The sequence below is a fragment of the Impatiens glandulifera genome, chromosome 1 (assembly GCF_907164915.1).
Source record: "Impatiens glandulifera chromosome 1, dImpGla2.1, whole genome shotgun sequence".
Classification (NCBI taxonomy): Eukaryota; Viridiplantae; Streptophyta; class Magnoliopsida; order Ericales; family Balsaminaceae; genus Impatiens; species Impatiens glandulifera.
The window spans coordinates 41,235,025-41,258,886 of NC_061862.1; the positions used below are offsets into that span (position 1 = coordinate 41,235,025).

General features: G+C 35.0%; 1 protein-coding gene across 2 annotated transcripts; it reads right to left on the bottom strand.

Moving 5' to 3' along the window:
- Positions 1 to 17,107: 17,107 nt before the first annotated feature.
- Positions 17,108 to 23,566, bottom strand: LOC124922462 (ATPase family AAA domain-containing protein At1g05910). Of its 2 annotated transcripts, none has more exons than XM_047463190.1 (11): positions 23,399 to 23,566; positions 22,731 to 22,995; positions 22,011 to 22,112; positions 20,048 to 21,856; positions 19,778 to 19,966; positions 19,526 to 19,668; positions 18,926 to 19,165; positions 18,444 to 18,630; positions 18,085 to 18,150; positions 17,738 to 17,987; positions 17,108 to 17,584 (listed from the first exon to the last, which is right to left on the bottom strand). In XM_047463190.1, exons 2-11 carry the CDS (start codon positions 22,953 to 22,955, stop codon positions 17,178 to 17,180), a joined length of 3,618 nt encoding a protein of 1,205 aa, XP_047319146.1. In that variant the 5' UTR covers positions 22,956 to 22,995; positions 23,399 to 23,566; the 3' UTR covers positions 17,108 to 17,177. The 2 variants fall into 2 exon arrangements, with proteins under 2 accessions (XP_047319146.1, XP_047319145.1); XM_047463189.1 differs by having other exon boundaries at positions 17,108 to 17,593.
- Between the last annotated feature and the right edge of the window lie 296 nt (positions 23,567 to 23,862).

The following is a 23,862-nucleotide window of genomic DNA, read 5'->3' on the forward strand; positions in this document are numbered from 1 at the left end:
TGTTATTAGACGGAGACGTTTGATTTCATTAGACTGATTTTCACAATCCATCTAACTGAAATACGTCTAATGCTCAACTTAAGTAGTATGCTTGAAGCTAGCACCCGCCTACCCACGTGCTATAGCTGTACCCTACTCTTGATCCACTTTCTAGTGAAGATGAGTACAACAGCTATATACAACCAACCAACGAATGTCACGTAAGAGAATTTTCCTCATGTTACTTGTTTTGAAGGTACATCTCTGATGGAATATTCGGCGCACTACTAGTGGTGTACGGCCACGATCCTTGTGCTCAGAACCTGCTGTGTACAATGGAGGTTTTCCAATGGAAGAGTGCCACTTATCATTCTAAAAGATTCGACCGTTAGCTCCTGCTCAGTATTTTACAAATCTCAAGGACAACGGACAATCTGCCTCACGAACTGCCAGTTTTTACAAAGAGTTAATCTACAATTCTGCTTGCTATTCAAGAGAGAGAATTCAAGCCTTTGAACATTCATACTGTGAAGTTGCTTTCTGATTGTACTGTGTGTGAATCAAGAGAGAGCTAGAATAAAAAAATACCTTTAGCTGAGTGATATTCTTCATATTGTATATTGAACAGAGTGTGTTCTGTTTAATAGTAAGCTAAGTGTGTGTAAACTGTATTTGATTCGAATCATATTATAGTGAATCCTTCCGGTGGTTGGAAGAAGGGGTGACGTAGGAGAGTTTCTCCGAACATGCATAAACAAACTGCTGTGTTCTTTCATTTCCGTCATCTTTTCATATTTCATCTTGAGCTTCAAACCCAAGTAAACAATTCCGTCTTGAATCTGTTTCAAGTGTTTACAAGTGTTTGCGTAGAATAGAAAGTAAATTAAATCCGTAACAGGATTTCTTTCAAACCGTTTTTCAAAAGCCTTCATCAATAGCCAGACCCCCGTCTCTATCGATAAAGCCGATCCTATCAGTTTCCTCCATGTAGTTATCATGTACACAAAAATGTATTTACGACTTTTAGTACCCACATTCACTTGGGTCCTCGGTGAATCAGTCCCTTAGAAATCCATATTTGAGTTATTTTTATGGACTTCTCATTTTTTGTTGTGATTAGTGCGTATGATTTAGGCTTAGAAGACGTCTTCCTGCTAGCAGTTGATTCCTTAACCTTAGAGGATGGTTTTTGTTTAAAACTCCTTGACTTCTTGTTAGGTTTTAGTTTGCCAGACTTGCTGGTTGCTTCCTTTCTAGGTTTCAACCAGCCTACAGTTGACGGAACATAGATAATCTCATCCTTTAAAGTTAGATCCTCACATCTTTGATCAGTTCCATTATTAGTTAAACTCCCTTTGACAAAGATTATTGGCTTAAGTTTGTCTGTTGCTGAGTTTAACTTCTTACAGGACTTGTCTAAGTCATCACTGTCAAATCCTAAACTGGATTTGCATCCGGCAGGCCTTAACAGACTAATCTGATATTTGACAACTTCTCCGGACTTTGTCCAAGAACTGACAATATAAGTTAAACGGTGGTTTTCAAAAGAAAGAGTTTGAATCTTTTCCTTGAACTTACAATATGAGAGCTCATCCATGTTGTTTTCAAAAACTTTTGGTTCGGAAATTTGAAAAAAATAGGTTCATCATTTTTAGATTTTAACCTTGTTTCATTTTGAGATTCAGATAATTTTCTGTACTCCATGACCATGTCATTGAGTGCAGTAATTAAGTCATCTCGTGAAAACTCTTCTGAAGAGAAATAAAATACATCAGAGTCTTTCTCTTCTCTTTCCATGAAGCAAGCAACCTCTTCATCATCACTATCACTATCACTGGATGATGATTCATCTAAGTCGCTTTACATCCACTTAGCCTTGCTATTAGCCGCCATGAGGGCCTTCAGCTCATTTTCGTTGTCTTTCTTCTTCTCATCACGTTTTGGCTTCCTGCACTCCGATTTGTAATGACCTAATATACCACAGTTAAAACATTTCACGTTAGCCTTAGATTTAGTCTTATTATCATTGTTATTATTTTAAGAGTTTGAGTTAGAATTGCTCTTCTTCATGAATTTGCCGAATTTCTTCACGAAGAGAGTCATCGCGTCGCTGCTAGGCAACAGTCTTTACTTTAGTGGGAACTGGTGGCTCCTTAGAAGTCACCAAAGACTTGGTTATGATGGTGGATGTGGGGTGCTCAGTTCAACTCGAACTCATAGGCCTTCACATCGGTAAGCAAGTCGAAGAGCTCCATCTTATTGAGATCTTTGGACTCCCTCATCGCCATAGTCTTGATGTACCACTCCTTAGGCAATGCTCACATGACCTTTATAGAAATATTTCTGTTGCTGTAAGTCTTTCCCACAATAGAGAGAGTGGTGACGATTTTGCTGAATCTTGCATCAAACTCAGACATCTTCTCTCTAGGACGCATCTTAAAGTTGTCAAACTACTGGGTAGAAACCGTAATCTTGTTTAATTTGGTTTGCTCGTTGCCTTCACGGAGTTGAGTGGGTCTTTCCCAAAATTCTTTGGTAGACTCGCAAGATAAGATGTAGTTAAACATGCTGTCATCAAGAGATCTGTATAAGATATCCATGACCAAGTTGTTGAGGTTGTTCTTCCTCTTATCTTCATTTGTCCACTCAGATCTGTCTTTCTCTATCTTGATAGGACCTTCTGTGACAACACTCCACATGTCATCATCTATGGAAGCAAGATGAGCATGAACTCTCTTCTTCCACACGATGAAGTTTTCTTTCGAAAACATAGGAATCTTGGAGGAGTGGGCATCTTTGGTCATGATTCAAGTTTTTGTTGATGCTTGAGAATATAAAACTTGGCTCTTATACCACTTGATAGGATCGGTGTTAACAATAGAGACTAGGATCTGATTATTGATAACAGCTTATGATAAACGATTCAATATTAATCATGTGAGGGATTAATATCTGTTTCTATTCTTCACAAATCCTTCGAACTCTTGAAACGGATTCAAGTGCAGAAATGTTCGTCGGATTTGAAGCTTTGAACCAATGAAAGATGAATGACATAAAGTAAAGAACACAGGGAGTTGTTTATGGATGTTCAGAGCAAACCCTCATACGTCACCCCTTCTTCCACAACCGGAAGAATATCCACTAAATACTTTGAATCAAATACAACTTACTGAGCTAACTAACTCTCTGTTGAACAGAACAAGCTCTGTTCAACTACAATATTCTCACAGCTAGACAGTAATTGATTTTCTCTCTTAAACTTTATGAATGTAATAAATCAATAAGAGCAAGAGTGAATGAGAAAGCAAATTGTTCAAGTCAGTAATGAGTGATTTGTCCGTTGTCCTATTTGTAATAGAAGGACACCAACGGTCGAACATTCTTCATGGACACGTGGCAAGAGTCCATTGGAAGGCCTCCCATAATATCAGAAATCTACAGACTCTAAGAAAATGGATTGTGGCTGTACCAAACTGGTTGTGCGCCGAATATCCTCCTGATCGCTTGTACTGGACAAACCGTTGGAATGACATTTGTGTATGTGGCGTTCGTTCATTTGATACAATTAGTTGGTTTGTCAAACTGCACAAAAGTGAGTGGAGCAGGAGTAGCAGACATCTAGTTGATCGTGGTTAGACGTATGTTAACTTCAAACGGCTGTTGAAGCAAGGCATTAGACGTGCTCTATTAGACCAAGTCTAAGGGAGTTAGACGTCATCGTCTAACTGTGCGTCCCATTAGACTACCAAGTCTAATGGAGTTACACGTCCTCTTCTAACTACGAATCACATTAGACCAAGCAAGTGTAATGGAGTTGACGTCATCGTCTAACTGTGCATCCCATTAGACTACCAAGTCTCAGGGAGTTAGACGACCTCATCTAACTACACATCACATTAGACTACCAAGTCTAATGGAGTTAGACGTCCTTGTCTAACTACGTATCACATTAGACTACCAAGTCTAATGGAGTTAGACGTCCTCGTTTAACTACACTTCCCATTAGACCACCAAGTCTAATGGAGTTAGACGTTCACGTCTAACTTCGCATCCCATTAGACCACCAAGTCTAATGGAGTTAGACGTTCTCGTCTAACTACGTATCACATTAGACTACCAAGTCTAATGGAGTTAGACGTCCTCGTCTAACTACGCATCCCATTAGACTACCAAGTCTAATGGAGTTAGACGTCCTCGTCTAACTTCGTCTAATTATCCTGCTTAGACCACGTCTAAGTTATCATAGTCTAGTGCATCTGCACAAAACCAAATGGACAACTTAGCTTTATTCACAACTAAACATCATCAAAATTTCGTTCTAAACATTATCCGAATTCCTTTTTTTTATGTTTCAAAGCTTTTGTTTATTTTTAAGTTAATTACTTCTTACTTAATTAACTCTTTTTTCTTTACTTTGTTTTTATTTTTTCCCAACATTATTTTTATTTTAAGTTTATTTTATTATAATTATTAATAATATTTAAATTAAATAAATATAATTTACAGTTTATATTATAATTAAGTTTTTATATTTTAATTAAAATTACATTTATTAATAAATAATAACAGTACAATAATTTATAATAAAAATATATAAAATAATAATAATGAATAATAATTTTAAATTCATATTTATACATCTTATACTCTTTCAAACACTAAATTATAAACCATATACAATTTATATTATTTCTTATAATTCATACCAATCTGTAGAAATTTAAAGAAAAGAGAGAGATTTATTGTTAGTTTATTGGTTGTGTTCTTACATAAGAAGTTCAATGCTTAAATATTGAAAAATACATTTGCAGAAAAAAGGAAATGATTTAAACGATAAAATCATATAATTGATTCGATAGAAAATCTTCAATCAATTAGTCTAATTGATTGATTTGCTAATGATTTTCCATTCTCGGTCAGTTAGCAAATCAATAGTCTAATTGATTGATTTGCTACCTACTTTCCATATTTGAGGATAATTCTACACTCCCCCTCAAGATGGGTAATTGATGTTGAGATTGCCAAACCTGACATATACTTCTTCAAATCGACTTGGGAAGAGCTTTGATGAGAATATTAACCGATGAAATTTGGATGACACTGAGTTGGCTTCAAACGCCGGAGTGTCGCTAGATGGTAGTGAAAAGGCTTGAAACGCCGGAGTTTCACTGGAATTTGATGACAGCAAGTTGGCTTGAAACGCCGGAGTGTTACTGGCAGTGAAAAGGCTTATAACGCCGGAGTTTCACTAGAATTGGATGCCAGCGATTTGACTTGAAACGCCGGAGTGTCGCTGGATGACAATGAAAAGGCTTTGAATTGCCGAAGTTTCACTAGAATTTGATGACAGCGAGTTAGCTTGAAACGTCGGAGTTTCGCTAGTAGTGAAAAGGCTTGAAACGCCGGAGTTTCACTGGAATTTGTTGACAGCGAGTTGGCTTGAAACACCGGAAAAATAAAGAAGAGAAAGAGAAATTTTATTGATTTGTGTTTTTGTTGTTTTTTCTTACATAAGAGTCTAGTTCTTAAATAGTAAGATTACATTTGTAGAAAAGGAAATAATTAAATAGTAAAATCATGTAATTGATAATCAATGGCCAATTAGCAAATCAAGAAAATCAATTAGTCTAATTGATTGATTTACAAATCAATTAATCTAATTGCTTGATTTGCTGCTTAATTTCTCAACATTCCAGTTTTGGAATTATTTTTCTTCCAGAATAATTCTACACTCCCCCTCAAGTTGGGTAGTAGATGTTGAGACTACCCAACTTGCCACATGCTTCCTCGAGTCGGCTTGGTGAGTATGTCAGCCACCTGATTGCGGGATGTAACGTAGATGGGTGAAATAGAGTCTTGGGAAGAGATTGAAGATGGTGTTGCCGATGGGATGAAATGACAGTGAAAAGGCTTTGAATTGCCGAAGTTTCACTAGATGTTGATGATAGCGAGTGACGTTCGAATCGCCGGAGTGTCGCTGAATGGCAGTGAAAAGGCTTTGAATTGTCGAAGTTTCACTGGAATTTGATAACAGCGAGTGACGTTCGAATCGCCGGAGTGTCGCTGAATTGCAGTGAAAAGGCTTTGAATTGCCGAAGTTTCACTAGAATTTGATGACAGCGAGTGACGTTCGAATCGTCGGAGTGTTGCTAGATGTGGATGACAACGAGTGATGTTTGAATCGTCGGAGTGTCTCTAGATGTTGATGACAACGAGTGACGTTCGAATCGTCGGAGTATCGCTGAATGTTGATAACAATGAGTGACGTTTGAATCACCGGAGTGTCACTAGATGTGGATGACAGCGAGTGACGTTAGAATCGTCGGAGTGTCGCTGAATGTTGATGACAGCGAGTGACGTTCAAATCGCCGGAGTGTCGCTAAATATTGATGATATTTGGACACATTAAGTCCGGGAAAAATCTGTCGAGACACGAAGATGTACAGATTTGACCGAGATATAAAGTGCAGTTTTGAAATGACATCCCACTTATTTAACATAGTGGGTGATAAAATAGAGATAAAAAATACTTAGGAAATATGAGATAATATAATTATTTGAGTTCTCATCCAATGGCTATTTCCACCATTGGAGGAATCAGCGGAAGTTGTGAACATGTTCCTTCAAGATGAAAAAACCCGCTCTAATACCATGTAGAAAAATAAAGAAGAGAAAGAGAAATTTTATTGATTTGTGTTTTTGTAGTTTTTTCTTACATAAGAGTCTAGTGCTTAAATAATAAGATTATATTTGTAGAAAAAGAAATAATTAAATAGTAAAATCATGTAATTGATAATCAACGGTCAATTAGCAAATCAAGCAAATCAATTAGTCTAATTGATTGATTTACAAATCAATTAATCTTATTGCTTGATTTGTTGCTGACTTTCTCAACATTCCATTTTTGGAATTATTTTTTCTTCCAGGATAATTCTACACAAGCATTAATAACATATACAGTTTATACCATCATATATTATTTATACCTCGTTACAATTTATACTTATACACAACTTATACTTTATATAATTCGTATCACATACCAAACGCTACCTTGAGGTATTTATATAACTTATTACAATTATCACATTAATGACGCACTAATTTAGGGCATATTTTCTAACTTCAATTAATGACGCACTAATATAGGGTGTAAGCATGAAAATTTGACTTATCTATTTTTCAAAATAATATTATTATGTTTAATAATATTAAAATAATATTTTGGATTTTATATTCAAAATAACTTAAAGATGGAAGTAAAACTTATTTAAGGATTAATTATTGTGATAATTAAACTATTAGATTAAGTTAAATAAAGAAAAAAGGAAAATTAATTAAAAGAGAAATAATTAATTAAGGAAAAATGTCTTAATAAATTTAGGTGAATAAGTTGAAATTAATACGACATAGTTTTAATGATGTGGTCTGAATAAAACTAAGTTGTGTAAATTGTCTTTGCGCAGGTACGTTTGAAGACATCTAACTTCTACAGACGTGCAGTCTGAAGAAGTGCGCGAGCAGACGTCTAACTTCTACATACGTGCAGTCTAAAGAAGTGCGCGAGCAGACGTCTAACTTCTACAGACGTACAGTCTGAAGAAGTGCGCAAGAAGACGTACAGTCTGAAGAAGTGCGCGAGAAGACGTCTAACTTCTACAGACATGCAGTCTGAAGAAGTGTGCGAGGAGACGTATAACTTCTATAGACGTGTTGTTTGAAGAAGTGCGCGAGCATACGTCTAACTTCTATAGACGTGTTAGTCTAAAGAAGTGCGCAAGCATACGTCTAACTTCTACAGACGTACATTCTGAAGAAGTGAACGAGCAGACGTCTAACTTCTATAGACGTGCAGTCTGAAGAAGTGCGTAAACAGACGTCTAACTTCTATAGACGTATTAGTCTGAAGAAGTGCGCGAATAGACATCTAGCATCTACAGACGTGTTAGTTTAAAGTAGTGCACGAGCAGACGTCTAACTTCATTAGACGTGTAGTCTGAAGAAGCGCGAGCAGACGTCTCACTTCAACAGACGCTTTAGTCTGAAGAAGTGCGCGAGCAGACGTTTTACTTCAGTAGTCGTCTAAAGAAGCGTCCGCTTATCTACTCAACTCATAAGCATAGCGAACATCCGTATTCTCTACCAGACGTCTACCTACTCATCTTCACACGCTTAACTGCCACATACTCGAATATTCCTCTAGTCCGTCTTGTACCTCCTAGTACACCACGATCTTACGAATATTCTACAATACAATCCGGTACGCCACGATCCAACGAATATATTCTCATGTACGTTCCCAAACACCTAGCGTAGGTCCACCAGAAAGCTGACATGTATCCAAGATAAGGATTCGACTGTTGCTACATTTCAGTATAAAAGGCGATCAGAGTACAACGACGAATCTCGAGCTTCCTTGAACAATCACATGAATTACGAATTGCCAAGTGTTGTGGTTACTCTTGCTCTAAGTCTATTCTGAAATTTACCTATTGTCCTTTCTGTATGAAATTTCAGTATTGTAAGTTGAACATGGATTGTCTATTCAACAAAGTGTTAGCTAGGAGTTCAGAAACACGCAGTTGTTAAATCATGTATGTCTGACTGAGTTTGTGTAGATGTTATACGAATCAAAGCTTCTAGTTAAAAACCTTTTGGAAATAGAAGAAGGGGTGACGTATGAGTTTTATCTCCGAACATCCATAAAACTCCTTGTGTTATTTCTTTTCTACATCTTCCAATCACTTATCTAACGCTTCAAATCGAGCAAGCAATTCTGCAGTTGAAGTCGTTCAAGAGCTTACATAGATTTGTGAACAATAGAAACAGATCTTAATCTCTAACATGATTAAAATTGAATTGAAAGTGTCTTATTGAGTCCAACAATAATCAACCCCCTACTATTGTTATACCCGATCCTGACATAAACCTTAATTAAGGAAATTTTCCAAAATGCCAAAAATAATTTGAGGGTAAAATATTATATTTATTTTACTCGAATTAGACCAAGGAATGGGTTAAAAATATTTAACTATGATTTATGATTTATGTTTAATTCATGACTTAAACCAATTAAATAAAATAACCCGAACTTCCCAAAAATTCCCCAAAAAATAAAATATGATCATAATTGTTATTATGATTCAAGAAATATTTTTTGTGAAATTTTTGGTGAAAAAATAAATTAAAAATGAATTAAAAACCAATTTTTAATAACCTTTTAAATAAAAATATAATTGTATAATCATGTGTAGCTGAAATTATGTTTAATCTCTACAGCAGGATTATGGACCATCAGATGAGCGCCCAGATCTCATCCAACAGCCCAAACGCTCTCACGCAGTCGGATGTAGTGGAACCACGCGCGCACGCCCGCATTGAATCAACTAACCGGATAGAGTAACTCGCTAGTCAACCAGGCTGACCATTGACAGAACCTGATGGAACTCGGCGTCCCGTTACATGAAATGACGTCGTTTCCTTCGTCTTCTTCGTTGGAATGCTACGCTCGCTAGAATCGTCGGCGTCCAATCTTTCAGAAGCTCTAGATTCCTCTACAAGCGATCAAATCCCTTGATTTCTAGGCCACGTGACCCCCTCGTCAGCGCCTACGTTTCCTCCTTATCCTCCAGCCTTATCCTGTTGTAGATAAGACTGCCACTATCGGATATGATTTTAGGGATAAGCCCTCTAGAGGTTAATTTCGTCTCAAATTAACACTCCTCAACCGACCTTCCCCTACTATAAATACCCCTACCCTTTCACTACCAAATCATCAAACAATATACATCAATTACACTCCAATTCACTTCGGACGAAGATCTACAAATTCCGGTCAAGGAGCCAAGCTTTGATCCAGGCTTTTGGATCACTTCCAACAACTCTCAGAAGTATTCTCCAGTTGTTGGTATGAATCGAGAAGCCCTGAATTTCGATTTGTAATTGAAATTTTTGAATTTCTTCAAATTTTCTTGTTTGATTAGCTTGGTCTTTTTCTTATGCTTGATCATGTGTTTTCTTTGTTGAGAATCATTATGTATGTCATGTATAAGCTTCCTGTAGAAAGAAATAAGATCAAATCCACCAAAAACAAAATTTTGAAAAAATTGGTTTGAAAACTAATTTTTGTAAATGTTTATGTTCTTGGTTTAAATCTAGATGTGTTGGTCCAGATAGTTGCTATACATGTTTATAAACATGTTTGAATGATTTACAAACAACTGTAATCAAGTTTTGATCATGTTTGATCAAACTAAAATTTGAAAAAAAAAAATCTTGAAATTCTAGAATTTTGAAATTTCATATTCTTGTTTTTAATCTGGATTTGTTGATCCAATTAGTTGCTATACATATTTGTTAACATGTTAGGATGAATTCTAAGAAACTATTTCATCACTTTGATCATGTTTGATCAAATTGAGTTTTTGTTAAAAATTGGATTTTGATTCAATCTTCAAAATTTGTTTTAATGATGCTGTGATGTTCTTGTTTTGGTTTAGATCGAATATATTCATCATTTCAAAACTAATGGAACAAAAATCAGTCCTTGAAATGTCCCAACTTAAAATATCCCAAAATTTGACCTAAAAATGGTGTTTTAAAATTTATCCTTGTAAGGGCTTTAAAATTGTGATTTATATTAGGTCTTTTGTTTTTAATGATCATATGAACTTATTATAGCTTACGGATCTTGATTTCATCATCCCAATCAAAAACTATGGACCAAAATAAGAACACCCGGTCCTAAGGTTTTTACCTAGGACCGAGAAAATAGACCAGGACCGAGGGCCACAACCGACATTCTTCGGCTAGAACTAAAGGCCACGACCAGAGTTCTTCAAGTAGGATCGAGGGCCACGACCGGTGTTCTTCAGCCAGGACCGAGGGCCACGATCGACGTTCTCCAGCTAGGACCAAGGGCCACGACCGACGTTCTACAACTAGGATCGAGGGTCACAATCGACGTTCTATAGCTAGGACCGAGGGCCACGACCGGTGTTCTTTAGCTAGGACCGAGGATTAGGACTAAGCTTTCTAACCTATTAGGACCGAGGGCTAGGACTGAGCACCCTAACCTTAGGACCGAGGACTATGACCGAGAAACCTAACTTTAGGATCGAGTCTCCACTTAACATAGAATCGACAAACTTGACCATAAGCCTAGACTTAGGACCGACAAACTTGACCTTAACCCTAGACCTAGGACCGATAACTACCTAACCCTAGGACCGAGTACTTAGACCGACAAACTTGACCTAAGACCGAGCCTCCCTAGTCTTCGACCAAGCCATCCGAGTTTAAGACTATGCCTCATAAGCTCGAGACTAAGCTCTCCGGTCCCTTGACCCATACGACCAAGCCATGGTCCAAACCACTCTGATCTTAACCAAACCCGACTAAGCCCACATCAGCCAAAACGAACCTAGACCCTAGGACTCTAGTCTTAAGGCCTATTTGGTTCCGCTTTTCAAATTTCAAAATTATTTTCGTAATTTTGGGACACGGACTTATTTTCAAATAATCCCAAGAGGTCAGAAAATGAAAATTTTCACATTTTCGGGATATCGCCTAAACCAATGTTTTGGATAAGGGCTTGTTTGGAATTTATGTTTAAATTTTAACATTCTCCTCTAGTATTTTCAGGTTTTGTTAAATCTGAACATCGACGCAACAAGTACACACATCTTTTAAATAATTGTGTACAATTATTTAAGACATATCCTCGTTTAGGACCCCTGGACTACTAATTAAAAATAAGGATTGTTATATTTAAATTTATGAAAGCCAGACTGTTTGGATCGAAGACAACAACAAAAGGGGGGTTTAATATTGTTGTTCTATTTTTCACTTAAATGCGATTTTAATTCGGTTAATTATTGAAAATATGTTTCTATTCTTGGACAAATCGTAGCAAACTCTTGAACGGTTTCCAACTGCAAAAAATGCTTGCAGGATTTGAAGCGGCAGATATAAGAATGAATGAAGTAATGAAAAGACAACACAATATTTTATGGATGCTCGGAGACAAAAACTCTCACGTCACCCCTTCTTTTGTTTCCAGTAATATTCCACTAGAAGACTTTGATTTGTATAGACGCTAAACAAACCCACTCAGATCACAGGTCTTAACACTTGTCTGTCTGAACTTCTAGCTCTCACACTATCTTGTTGAACATTCGACTATTTGTTCAACTTACACAAGTAAATGATTATAAAATGATACAAAAGATTATCGTTCAACGTATATCATCTCGTGTATGCGCAACGTAGTGACGTGCGAAGAATGAACCAACGAGCCAATAGCGCTTCATCGTTGTTCTCTAATGCCTTTTTATACTTGAGGCATAACAACGGTCGAATCCATTTTGTCGATACGTGGAAACGATACGTTTGTCGTATAGAGTTTTAGTGCGTAGGAGAATGGAATATTCGTTTATTGTTTTGCATGTCAGAGTAGAGAGCTGGTTGTACATTTTGTCGTATTAAAATTTATGAGTGCTTAGCTACTTGACTTAGCTGATAAGCATTCAGTTGATGTGGAACTCAACTGATAGCGAGCTCTGTTGATGAGCAACTTGTAGTTTGCTTGAGCCTACTCTAGTTGGCTTATTTGCCTTGCTACCTTCCCCTTCCTTGTTTCTCCCTCACTACTTTACCTTTACTGATTTCTTCCTTTTTAACATCAACATCCCCTGATCGTTTAAGGAAGTCCGTGACTTCAGCAATCTGTATTCCGATTATATCGATCTTTGCGGAGAGCTCCTTGTTGTGAGTACTAAGGGAGTTTCTTAATACGCATTTGAGACTGCTCAATGATTCCTTGATTATTGCAGTCTCCATATTACCCTTCGTGACCAGGTCAAGAAGTTTGTCCTGGACTGATGCTGTCGAGGAGCTGACACCTGCTCCTTAAGAGATTCCATTTCTCCAAAGAGAATGGCAATGATCTGTTGTATAGAAGCAAGGGAGTCCTAGATAAGGTCGTGGGGATTCACCGTCCCTTGTGATGACTCCTCTGCTGATTGAGGAGTCGATTGTTAATGTGTGGAGACGGCTAGTAAGATTTGTAGGGAAAGAGGTTGTTCACTTTCCTAAATGGCTACTTCCTTGTCAGCGGCTGACACATACTCTTTTGGAGATGGAGATGATCGTGGAGGAGACACATGTTTCAGCACTAGAGGCAAGAAGTCGGACTACTGAATCTCTGCACAAGTATTTGTGAATATTCCAGTTGCTGATGTAGAGAGACTGAAATATTTCAGTTTTTGGTCCTAAGAGGTGTAGAGGGATTTCCTATGATTAATTCTGGTGGATAGTTTTTGTTATATCTGAAGTTCGGTCCTAGAAAGTCATCTATTTGATCAGTTGTTCCTACAAAATCCAAACTATCAGTTGCTTGTTGATTTTCAGTCTAGCTGACTAGTTGAACATTAACTATGTCAATTGGCTGATTAGATGGATTGTTTCTGTTGACTATTATATTGCTTGAATATTTGATAATTACAATGTAATACATTTGAGGTATTTATAGGACTTATTATAACTACCACATTAATGACGCACTAATTTAGGGCATATTTTCTAACTGTCAATTAATAAATGACGCACTAATCTAGGGCATTATTTTTAACTGGCAATTAATGATGCACTAATTTATGGCATGTCTTCTAACTATCAATTAATGACGCACTAATCTAGGGCATGTCTTTTAACTGTCAATTAATTATGCATTAATCTAGGGCATGCATTCAACTAGAATATTTCTTGGGTTGTGCCTACTTAGACGATTGGGCCTCCCTTGGGCTAGGAAGATTAGCGCACTGTGACACGGAGAAAGGGCGGAAGGTGGCCCTAGAATAAACTTATATTCATTAAGTTCTGGAGTTTCCGACTTATTTGCTTATAGGCATTAGGTTTTGGATCTTCCGACTTATTTGCTAATAATTTGATATATTGACTAAATATTAAATTGAAACGCACCTGTTACGGAGAAAAAACAGAACGTGGCCCTAGAATAAGCTTATAGAACTATAGAAGGCAGAAGTCTATCTCCATTCAAGATTTAGAGTTTTATAATTTAATTTATTAGGAAAATATGAGATGTGAAGTGAAGTAAAACGATGAAAATTTGAGGTGCAAAAATATGACGACAGAAGAATATCAACCGAGATACTAAGAGACCTAGATCGGAGGAATATTAATCGGGATACTGAGCGACCTAGATCGGAGGAATCAGGGGCGGAGCCAGGATAAAAAATTACTTGGGGCTGACTCATTTGCCCGGTTTATTCACTTAATTTGCCCCCATTTTTTTAATTTAGGTGGGACTGTAACCCACCCTAACCAAAAGGCGAATCCAGGTTTTTCACTAGACTGTAAGATTTTTGGTATTATACTATTACGTGTATTAATACGTGAACATATTAATCGAATTTTTCTACAAATACCCTTACTAAATAGATCTTCAGCGAACCCTTCCTAAAATAAAATAAATAAACGAAATTTTAAGAGTGATTAGAATACTCGATTTAAAAAATAAAATTATACATGTTAAAGAAAAAATAAGTTAAGAAAACGTGAAAAATTAAATTAATTAGATTTTAAATAAGTGAAAACTAAATATATAAATAAAGAAAATATAAAAATATAATTTAGTGGATTTTCGCATATTTGGTAATAATATAAAAAAAAATGGAGAAGATGATTATAAAATATTAATGTAAATTGTTTTGAAAGAATAAATAATATATAAATTTATGTTAAAGAAAAATTAATATATAAAATTATACATGTTAAAGAAAAAATTAATTTAAGAAAACGTGAAAAATTAAATTAATTAGATTTTAAATAAATGAAAAGTAAATATATAAATAAAAAAATATAAAAATTTAATTTGGTGGATTTTTGCATATTTGTTAAAAATATAAAAAAAAAATGGAGAAGATCATTATAAAATATTAATGTAAATTGTTTTGAAAGAATAAATAATATATAGATTTATGTATTATTATATAATAAAGAAACTAACATTATAATAATTTTTATAAAATTAAGTGGGAGGGCAGGATTTGATCACCTTCCCTTAGTCATTAGTCAGATTAAATCTAAAGTTATCAACACAAATTGTTACATGTTTAAACTTAATATATATATATTTAAAATTTTATCCTCAACTAAACCCAAGCATTTTTTTTTTAATTTATGTGGGGTTGGAGCCGATCCCTCAATCAGAATATTGAGCGACCCAGAAAGATTTAAGATTACAGTGAAGTTTGGTTTCTTATTTGTTTTTTTTTCTTCATATATTATTATTTTTTAATTAAACTATTGAGCCACCATATCATTCAATTACTAAACTACCTTTACTAATATTTCTCTTAAAATGTATATTCACTTAATGATTTTATTTAAACTAACAAATAATAAAATATTTTAAAATTCTGATTTTATTTTAAATTTTTTAATAATATTAATTATTAAACTCTATGATAATTTAGAATCAATTATTTAAATATATATATATTTAAAAAATTAATTTATTTAATAATTTTATGTATAATACATTTTATTAAGAATAACTATTACATAAATAAAATTAAACACTTGAGTAATTATATTTTAAAATAAAATAAAAGGTCAAATTTTTTAATAAGATTAATATTTTTAATTTTTATATATATAATTCTATTTATGTAAAATATATAAAAATTCTTCTTTTCTTATTTATTAGAATACTTTGATAATATTAAAAAACATTAATATAGATTTTAATAATATTTTGATTTTTTTAATATGATTAATAATTTTTATTTATATATATAATAAATTTTTATTTAATTTTTTGTTTCTAATTTATTATAATATAATTATTATCATAAAATATTTTTTTATTTTTTAATATTTTAGTTTCATAAATATTTAGTTATTCTAAACAAATGTATATATATTATAAAGTTTTTAAAAAAAAATATATATATATATATATATTTATTAGAATAATTATAAGTAGATTATATATATATATATATATAAATTAAAATTATTAATTTTATTACAAAGTTTATATTAAGATCATAATTTCAAAATATTTTATTATTTATCATAAAATTATTAATTGAAAATATGAAATATATATTTAAAGAAGTTCATTATAATAAAAAGATGAATTATTTTAGTTGATTTTTTTATTACACCTAACTATGAGCTATCTAAACTTCATATCTTGTTTGCTAATTTTTGAAGCTCTACTCTCGGAACATAAATATATTATTCTTTCATAATTATATTATATTTGAAAATTATATTCTATTGTTACATAAATATGGTATTCTTTCAAATATTAAAAAAGAATATATTCTTTTTTAATTATAAAAATAGAATATTAAAATTTCATTTTATGAAAAATGAAACTAAAATGGTATGAAATAAAACAAAAGTATGGTCCATATTTTATTTGATATGAATCAGACATTCAGACTGGACACGATTTTGACCCGAAAATTTTGTTTCTTTATTAACTTTACCCGATTTTGAAAATTTCGAACTTTAGATAATATTATTATAAAAAAATATTTTAAGATTTTACTCTTTATATGATTTTATAGAATTAAAAAATATTTATATTTACAAATAAAAATATATTTATTCAAATAAATTAATTTATTTTGTAATTAATTTGTTTTTAAATATTTATTTATTATTATTTTAAAATTAATTATATATATAATTAATATTATTTAAAATAAATTAGTATGATTTAAAGTGATCTACAAGTGAGCTTACAACATTATAACAAATGATAATTCCACAACACTTTAATTACTCTTCCTGTTTTGTAGATAACTCTTAAATGCTCACAATTTTCAACAATATTCTTTGCAAGACACTTCATTCTTACCACATTTTTGTAATTGATATTTTGTCATCTCTCTTTCATCAATATGAATAATAAAAACTATAAATTTTCTAGTAAAAGAGAGAATGGAGGATAAAACAATATATGTGTGTAAGAAAAAAATACCTCCATCATAATCACAAAATTACACATGATTGAAAAACTTTAAATGAGCTTATCAATAATTTTTTTTTTTTTCATTCCAATAATTTCAATAAATTAAGCAGATTAGAATTGAAAAAAAAAAGCATTTTCCTTTAAAAAGTGTTATAATAAACTAAGGGCATTATATTGTCTTATCATGTCAAAAATTAGCCTTGTCTTGAGCAAACTTCAATAAATAACTTAAAATTGAAGCTTTAAGAGCATCATGATTAACTTCATTTGGCTTATTTTCAAACACGCCCTTCATTACCCGAGTGTAAAGCCTCTCTAGCTGAGGAATGCCGTAATCTGTAGTCTGTTCCACAAAAACTTGCCTTATCATCTCTACCTTTTCCGAAACCTCTGCATCCAACATTGTAACATCATCATCTTGCAATTTGCAAACATCGTTGTCTTCGTTTTTAGATTGATTTTCATGGAAGCTTTCTGAAGTCTCCTGGTTTGTCGCAATCTCTGCTGCTGCTGCTTCTTCTTCTTCATCATCATGTTCTTCTTCAGATTTGGATGGAACTATTTCTTCTTCTTGATTTAGAGATCCTTCTTCAGCTGCAGGAACTGTTATAATATTTAAAAATACTAAAATACCCTTGTTTAAGTTTTAAAAAGTAGTTTATTAGGTTACTTCTTTTAGCTCTCAATTAAATGTTAGAAAAAAAATATAATTAAAATTCGCAAATCATTTACAGTTACGACACTTACCAGCATCAGTGGTCTTTTTCGGTGGACGTTTAAGAGCTTCATAGCTCTGGTCCAAATTGACCTCCGGCTGAACATTACGGAGACGAGCACTAGCTCTTGTAACAGCAGTTGCCAGCTGGACAACCGGAATCGTTGGGAAAATGGAGCCATCTTCTAATTCATCTGGAATAGGCGTTGGACCACCTTCAGCAGTTATTTTTTCACAGAATGAAATAAGAGCAGGGTCCATCTGTGACAACATTCCATGCACCTAACAACAGGAAGAAGAAGAAGAACAAGGAATATTTTTATGGTAAGAAAGCGGATTAAGGAAATTTTCATGAAACAAAAAGGGGAAATTGTTGTACCGCATCTCTTAGTTCATGGGCTCTACTCACTATCCTTGTCCCATTGTAGTCGTCCCCATTGTACTTCTGCTTATAACATATATGTAACCATAACAGGAGAGTTATAAAACTGAATATGAAATTACTATTCAATATCAAATCATATCATTTCATGCATAAGTCCTATACAAATCTAGTAGTATCATCTATTTTATTATAATAGACATCACTAAATTAATCAGGAAATGCCAATTGTATCCCTAACTAAACTTCAGGGACTATAAACTTTTTCTTTTCATTTTGAAGCTCTTAACATAATTTATGAAAGAGACCACACATTGGCAGGATTGGAAGTTGGAACACTAACTAATCACACGCACCTTGGCATTAACCAGAATGAGGTCAAAATCTTCCATGAACATTTTACATGTAACATACTTTCCACTGTCAACACGTTGCAACAAAGTTGCAATGTCCATGGGATTCTGGATTATTGTGCGGTAGTTTGGCGCATCCTCATCTAGAACTGGGTAATGAAATACATTGAACCTCTTGTCATATAAAATCCTGCATCATAACCCAACATATTAATCCATCCCCAAAGCATATGAAATCAACATTTCAAATACAAAACTAGAACCTACATAATAGATGAAACAAGATAGCCAGCCTATTGAACTTGAAGTACAATGTGCCACATTTAAGCTAAATTGCAGAGGAAGTGTATCAGTTACTCTTTCAATTTTAGGCAATCTTCAATTCTTAACTATAATGTTAATATACCATGATTTGGCATTCAATATGCTGAAAAGATAATCCGATAAATTAAAAATTGGAAACAAGTAGAGAAATGAAGATTTACCTATTGCAAATATCACGGAGACACATACGCAGACGGCGCAGGGCATGCTGCTCGGCTTCTGCCTTGGCTTTCAACTCAGATGCTTTTGGACCAGTGGCAACTTTAGGTGCTTTGGGAAGTTCAGGGACCTGTTTCTTGGTCCCTTCACCTGTGTTATCTGATGTTACTGACAAAGCAGCTGCAATCAGACAGTCAAAAAACATAGATCGATCTTCTTCTTTAGGCTTTTCCATCTGATAGCTGCCAAAAAAATCAGCATGTCATTATGGGCTTGTTTCATGATTAATCCAAAAACATTCCATCATCAATAAATTCATTCAAGTCATCAACTAAAATATTAAAATACCCTTATTTTATTTTTTATAACATTTTAAAATATTAAATACGAAGAATATTCTAGCCACTTAGCCACCAAATAATCCACTGTTTCATCGAACAAGGTTTTTTTTCCAAAAAAACAGATTATTTATAGAAAAAAAACACTACATCAATCAAGCTCTAGTTCTCCAGATCTAGCATGTAACATCAAAAATTATATATTAAAGAACAAACATATGAACTCGACAGGTGTGGGGAAGGGAGGGATGGGGTTAGTCATACATGGTGCGGTAAGGAAATACTGAAGAAGCTTGATCATCTAGTTCGTCAAGAGAAAATGAGGATGCCCCCAGTAACAATATTGGGGAGTCTGAAGGCAATTCTTCCAGTAGTGTTTGTAGGACAGCCTTAAGCTGTTCATGTGCCTGAACAGGTGAAAATATTACATGTTTCAGTTAAGAGGAATATTACTAAATCCAACAGTTAGATGGATTGATTAGGCTTGCAAAAAGAGATGATCCTAAAAGCACATACATTCTCCCACCAAAGATGAAATGAAGGAAGATAAAGTATTGATGGAGTTGTCCTCCTTGCTTCGCCAAATATATGCACCAACGCCTCTTCAGGTGTCTTAGCACTTGGATCAGAAAGAAGAGAGGGAAGAGCCAGAGAATGAACAGGAAACTTCTCCAATTCATGCAGAACTGCCGGACCTAGATGATCCTGCCAAACATTCCCATTTTTACATATATGCAGTTAAAAGTTTAACTGTGACAACATATTAAAAGTTGCTAAAAATATTACCAGTCCAACACCTTCACCGCCACATAATAGAAGTCGAGGACGGTAAACAAGAGGGATAGCAGAACCATAGGTGAGCATAGAGTTCTTGGTAAGTTCTGAAGAAATCACAAGAGCAGGGAAAATATCCGTTAAAATATTCATTACTTTCTGGAGATGACCCCTAAGGCATGGTGCAACAGCTGGTGACAATGGCCTTGAATGTACAATTGCGCCTCTATGAGCAGCAGGAGTTATCGTTGACATGGCTTCAATAAAATTATACTTCTCCACCTTTACTGAATCCACGTCAATCACAAACCTGTCATCACTAGTGTAAACTTGGGGATATTTTTCACGGAAAGCACGAATAGCAGCTTCAGTACACAAAGCCTTTAAATCGGCACCACAATACCCCACACAACTGGCGGCTAGCTCTAGTTTCAACTCTTTTGTAGGAGGCTGCTTCCACTTCCTAGTATGGATATCTAATATTTCTGCCCGTGCCTCACAACCTGGCAAAGGAAAATTGAACTCACGGTCAAACCTACCAGGTCTCCGTAAAGCTCCATCAATGGCATCAACCCTGTTGGTTGCACCAATCAATACCACCTGTCCCCTAGAATCCAGGCCATCCATCAGTGCAAGCAAAGTAGAAACAATGGAATTGTGTATTTGCTCTTGCTTGCTGGATCTCACTGGAGCAAGTCCATCTATCTCATCAAAAAATATTATAGATGGTTGATTTCTCTGGGCTTCTTCAAAAAGTAATTTCAACTGTCTTTCAGCCTCCCCAACCCACTTGCTAAGCACATCAGCTCCTTTCCGCATGTAAAAGCTTACCTTTTGCCCTGCCTTCGAAGCAGCACAAGCCAATGCTCTCGCAATTAGTGTTTTACCTGTACCCGGGGGTCCACATAGCAACACTCCCCTTGGAGGCGTTATGTGGTAATTTGCAAAAAAATCAGGATACAGTAAAGGAAAGAAAACCATTTCTTTTAGGGCATCAATATATTGAGAAAGCCCGCCAATATCTTCAAAGCTAACACTCTCGTCAATTTGCAATGGCTGGATATCAGCACCTCCCTTAGAGCTAGGGCCAGCAGTTTGGACCCCAGATGTCAAACCAACCAAAGCATCACTTTGGTGACCCCAACCAGAGGCAGCAATATTCAATCCCCATGCTGGAGTTCCAGGTATGTCTAGTCCTCCTCCCATGAGCCAAGGTGCACCAGTTCTGCCTCCACCTCTTCCCCAAGGAATAGGGTGTTCTTGATCCAACTCATCCACAAGAAGAGAGTCATCAGAATCTTCTGCCCTTGTCAGACGATGACGTCTATGTACTCGAGATCCACCCCTCCTCACATCCCTCCCAACTTTTGTCCCCATTCCTTGTTGTAGGACTCTCCTTGGAGACCTAGATCTTTGCTTTCCCTCCGATAGAGACATCCTTCGAACTTCTGCGCGATTACGAAGATCATATCGTCTTCTACCTTCCTGTTCCTCTTCTTCACCCTCTTCGTCATCACCATCTTCCTCTCCTTCATCCTCACCATCTCCTTCCCCTTCACCATCATCTTGCCCTACCCCATCATCTGCATCATTATCTTCTGTTTCATCTTGACCAGCCTTATCCTCCTCAGAAGTACGTGGTTCATCATCAGATACCATGATTAGCTGCTTTCGTCCAACTTCTCTCGAATGCCGAGGCCTTAGCCCTTCACGCCGAGGTAGGGATCTAGAAGCAAGGACCTTTGTGCGTCTGGGAGACACCAACTCATCTTGACTAGCACTGTTATCAACCTGATTTCTGGTATTACGGTATGTGGGTCTCTGAAAAAAGAAAGCAAACAAATATCAAGTTCCAGTAAAGAAAGATAATGCTGGTTAATACAACTTGAAGAGACAGAGCTTCGGTACACATCATGTCCAGGCTATTAACAAATCTTTTACCAATATCATGTGCTTTGGTTTTGAAAGATCTCACCATTAGGTCGTTGTCCTCTGTTCCAGAACTATCAGTGTACACTTCTAGATTTGCAGGAATTCTCTTCTTTCTGGTAGAACGCCGAAGGTTACTGGAAACTGACTGCAATAAGACCAGGTAGTAAGGATTATGGGATGAGTTACATTTGCTTGTTGCCTTTACTTCTTTTATGGGGATGTCTTTCTAACTTACATTTATTTTCCTTTTGGTGGAGACAGTGATCTGTCTGGAAATTTGGTTCTAAAAAGTTGCTAAAGGACAATGCATCTATACATAGTAATTTCATCACAAAATGTTTATGCATAAAAAATTAAGCATATAGAATTATATATGCATAAATATGTCCAATTACTTTTCCAGGAAAAAATAACCAAGAATAGATTAAGCATAACCACACAATAAGAAGAGAAATTAGAAACCCAGGCTCCTAAAGTGTAGCTCAAGTTTATAAATGCCAGACTAGGATGTAGTTGCATGTCACATGCTTGTTCTATCATCGGAATCAACACAACTTTCCAAGCAACCAATTGCAAAAATCTTAAATTTGTTACAGGTCAATAGTGATTTCATCTCATTGAAGTCAATAATTCTTGCAAATTTACTACACTATTTCTTTCAAGCTTCAAGTAGACAATAATTGAGATATTATACGTTTTACAAGATTCAACATTCTACACAAGCAGCAATGCCAAGTTAATAAACTACAAAATCTAAACATACATTATTGTTTGTGCTCCGCATTGCCCGGCTACCAGGACGCAACATCTTTGCAATCTCAGAAGCTGCAGTCCTTGTCTTAGTATTGTTTCTTTTAGGGCGAAGAATTGAAGGAGAGTAGTACAAGTATGAGCGACCATATATCTTTGGCCTTCTCCGTAGCCTATCGCTTGTTCGTACTGGCCCAGGAATAGGTCCATCTCCTTCACTGGACCGCTTAGGGTACATTGATTGTGACTATATTTGATGAATATATACCTCCACTGACCTAAAATATAACATCAATCATCAACCATATGGAAACTATCAAGTAAAGTAAACTTCATACAGATGATACAGAACACTTATATAACTGACTGAATGACAGACATCTAAATTCCATATTCTCAAAATTAGCCAGCAAAAACATAACATCTACTTTATCGTCTTGTCAGCTCTATTTTTCGTCTAAACTGTCAATTCATGAACAAAACGGTTGTAATTGTGAAGTTTACACTTCGAATTGGAACATTCAGATATCAATCTTCGGTAGGGTTTCACTCACTATTTGGTTTATGACTCCTATAAATAACTTATAAGCATTAATTTTATCTAATGTATAATGATTGACAATGTAACAGAGAAAGATGTAGAGCTGATGCAGAGAGAAGAATATATAAACGACTAAAGACCTGAATGGAAGGAAAACTATGGCTATACTTCGCCGGTGAAGATGACTGATGTTACAACTATCAGAAAATCAGGGATCCACGTTGTCGGACGGCGACCATAACCTGATAATCTCCGGCGACGAGAAGATATGCGGCTCAAACCAGGGAAGAAAGAGGGGTTCATTTTATTAGAGAAATTCCGCAGACAGCTTATTTTTCCTTGGAGAAATAATAAAACTCACCCCTGTACTTTAACTTGTTAGATAATAAATTACCCTCACTTTATAATTGACGGAATTTTACCCCCAAACTATAAATGTTTTTTTCTTCTTTTTTCAAGTATTTCTATGTTAGTTTTTCACGATTTTCAATGCATTTTGATTGATTTTTATTATAAATAAACATAATTACTCAATGTCATGATTGATGTGTTCCAGCTTTAATATAATTCATAATAAAAATCAAATAAAATAAATTATATAATA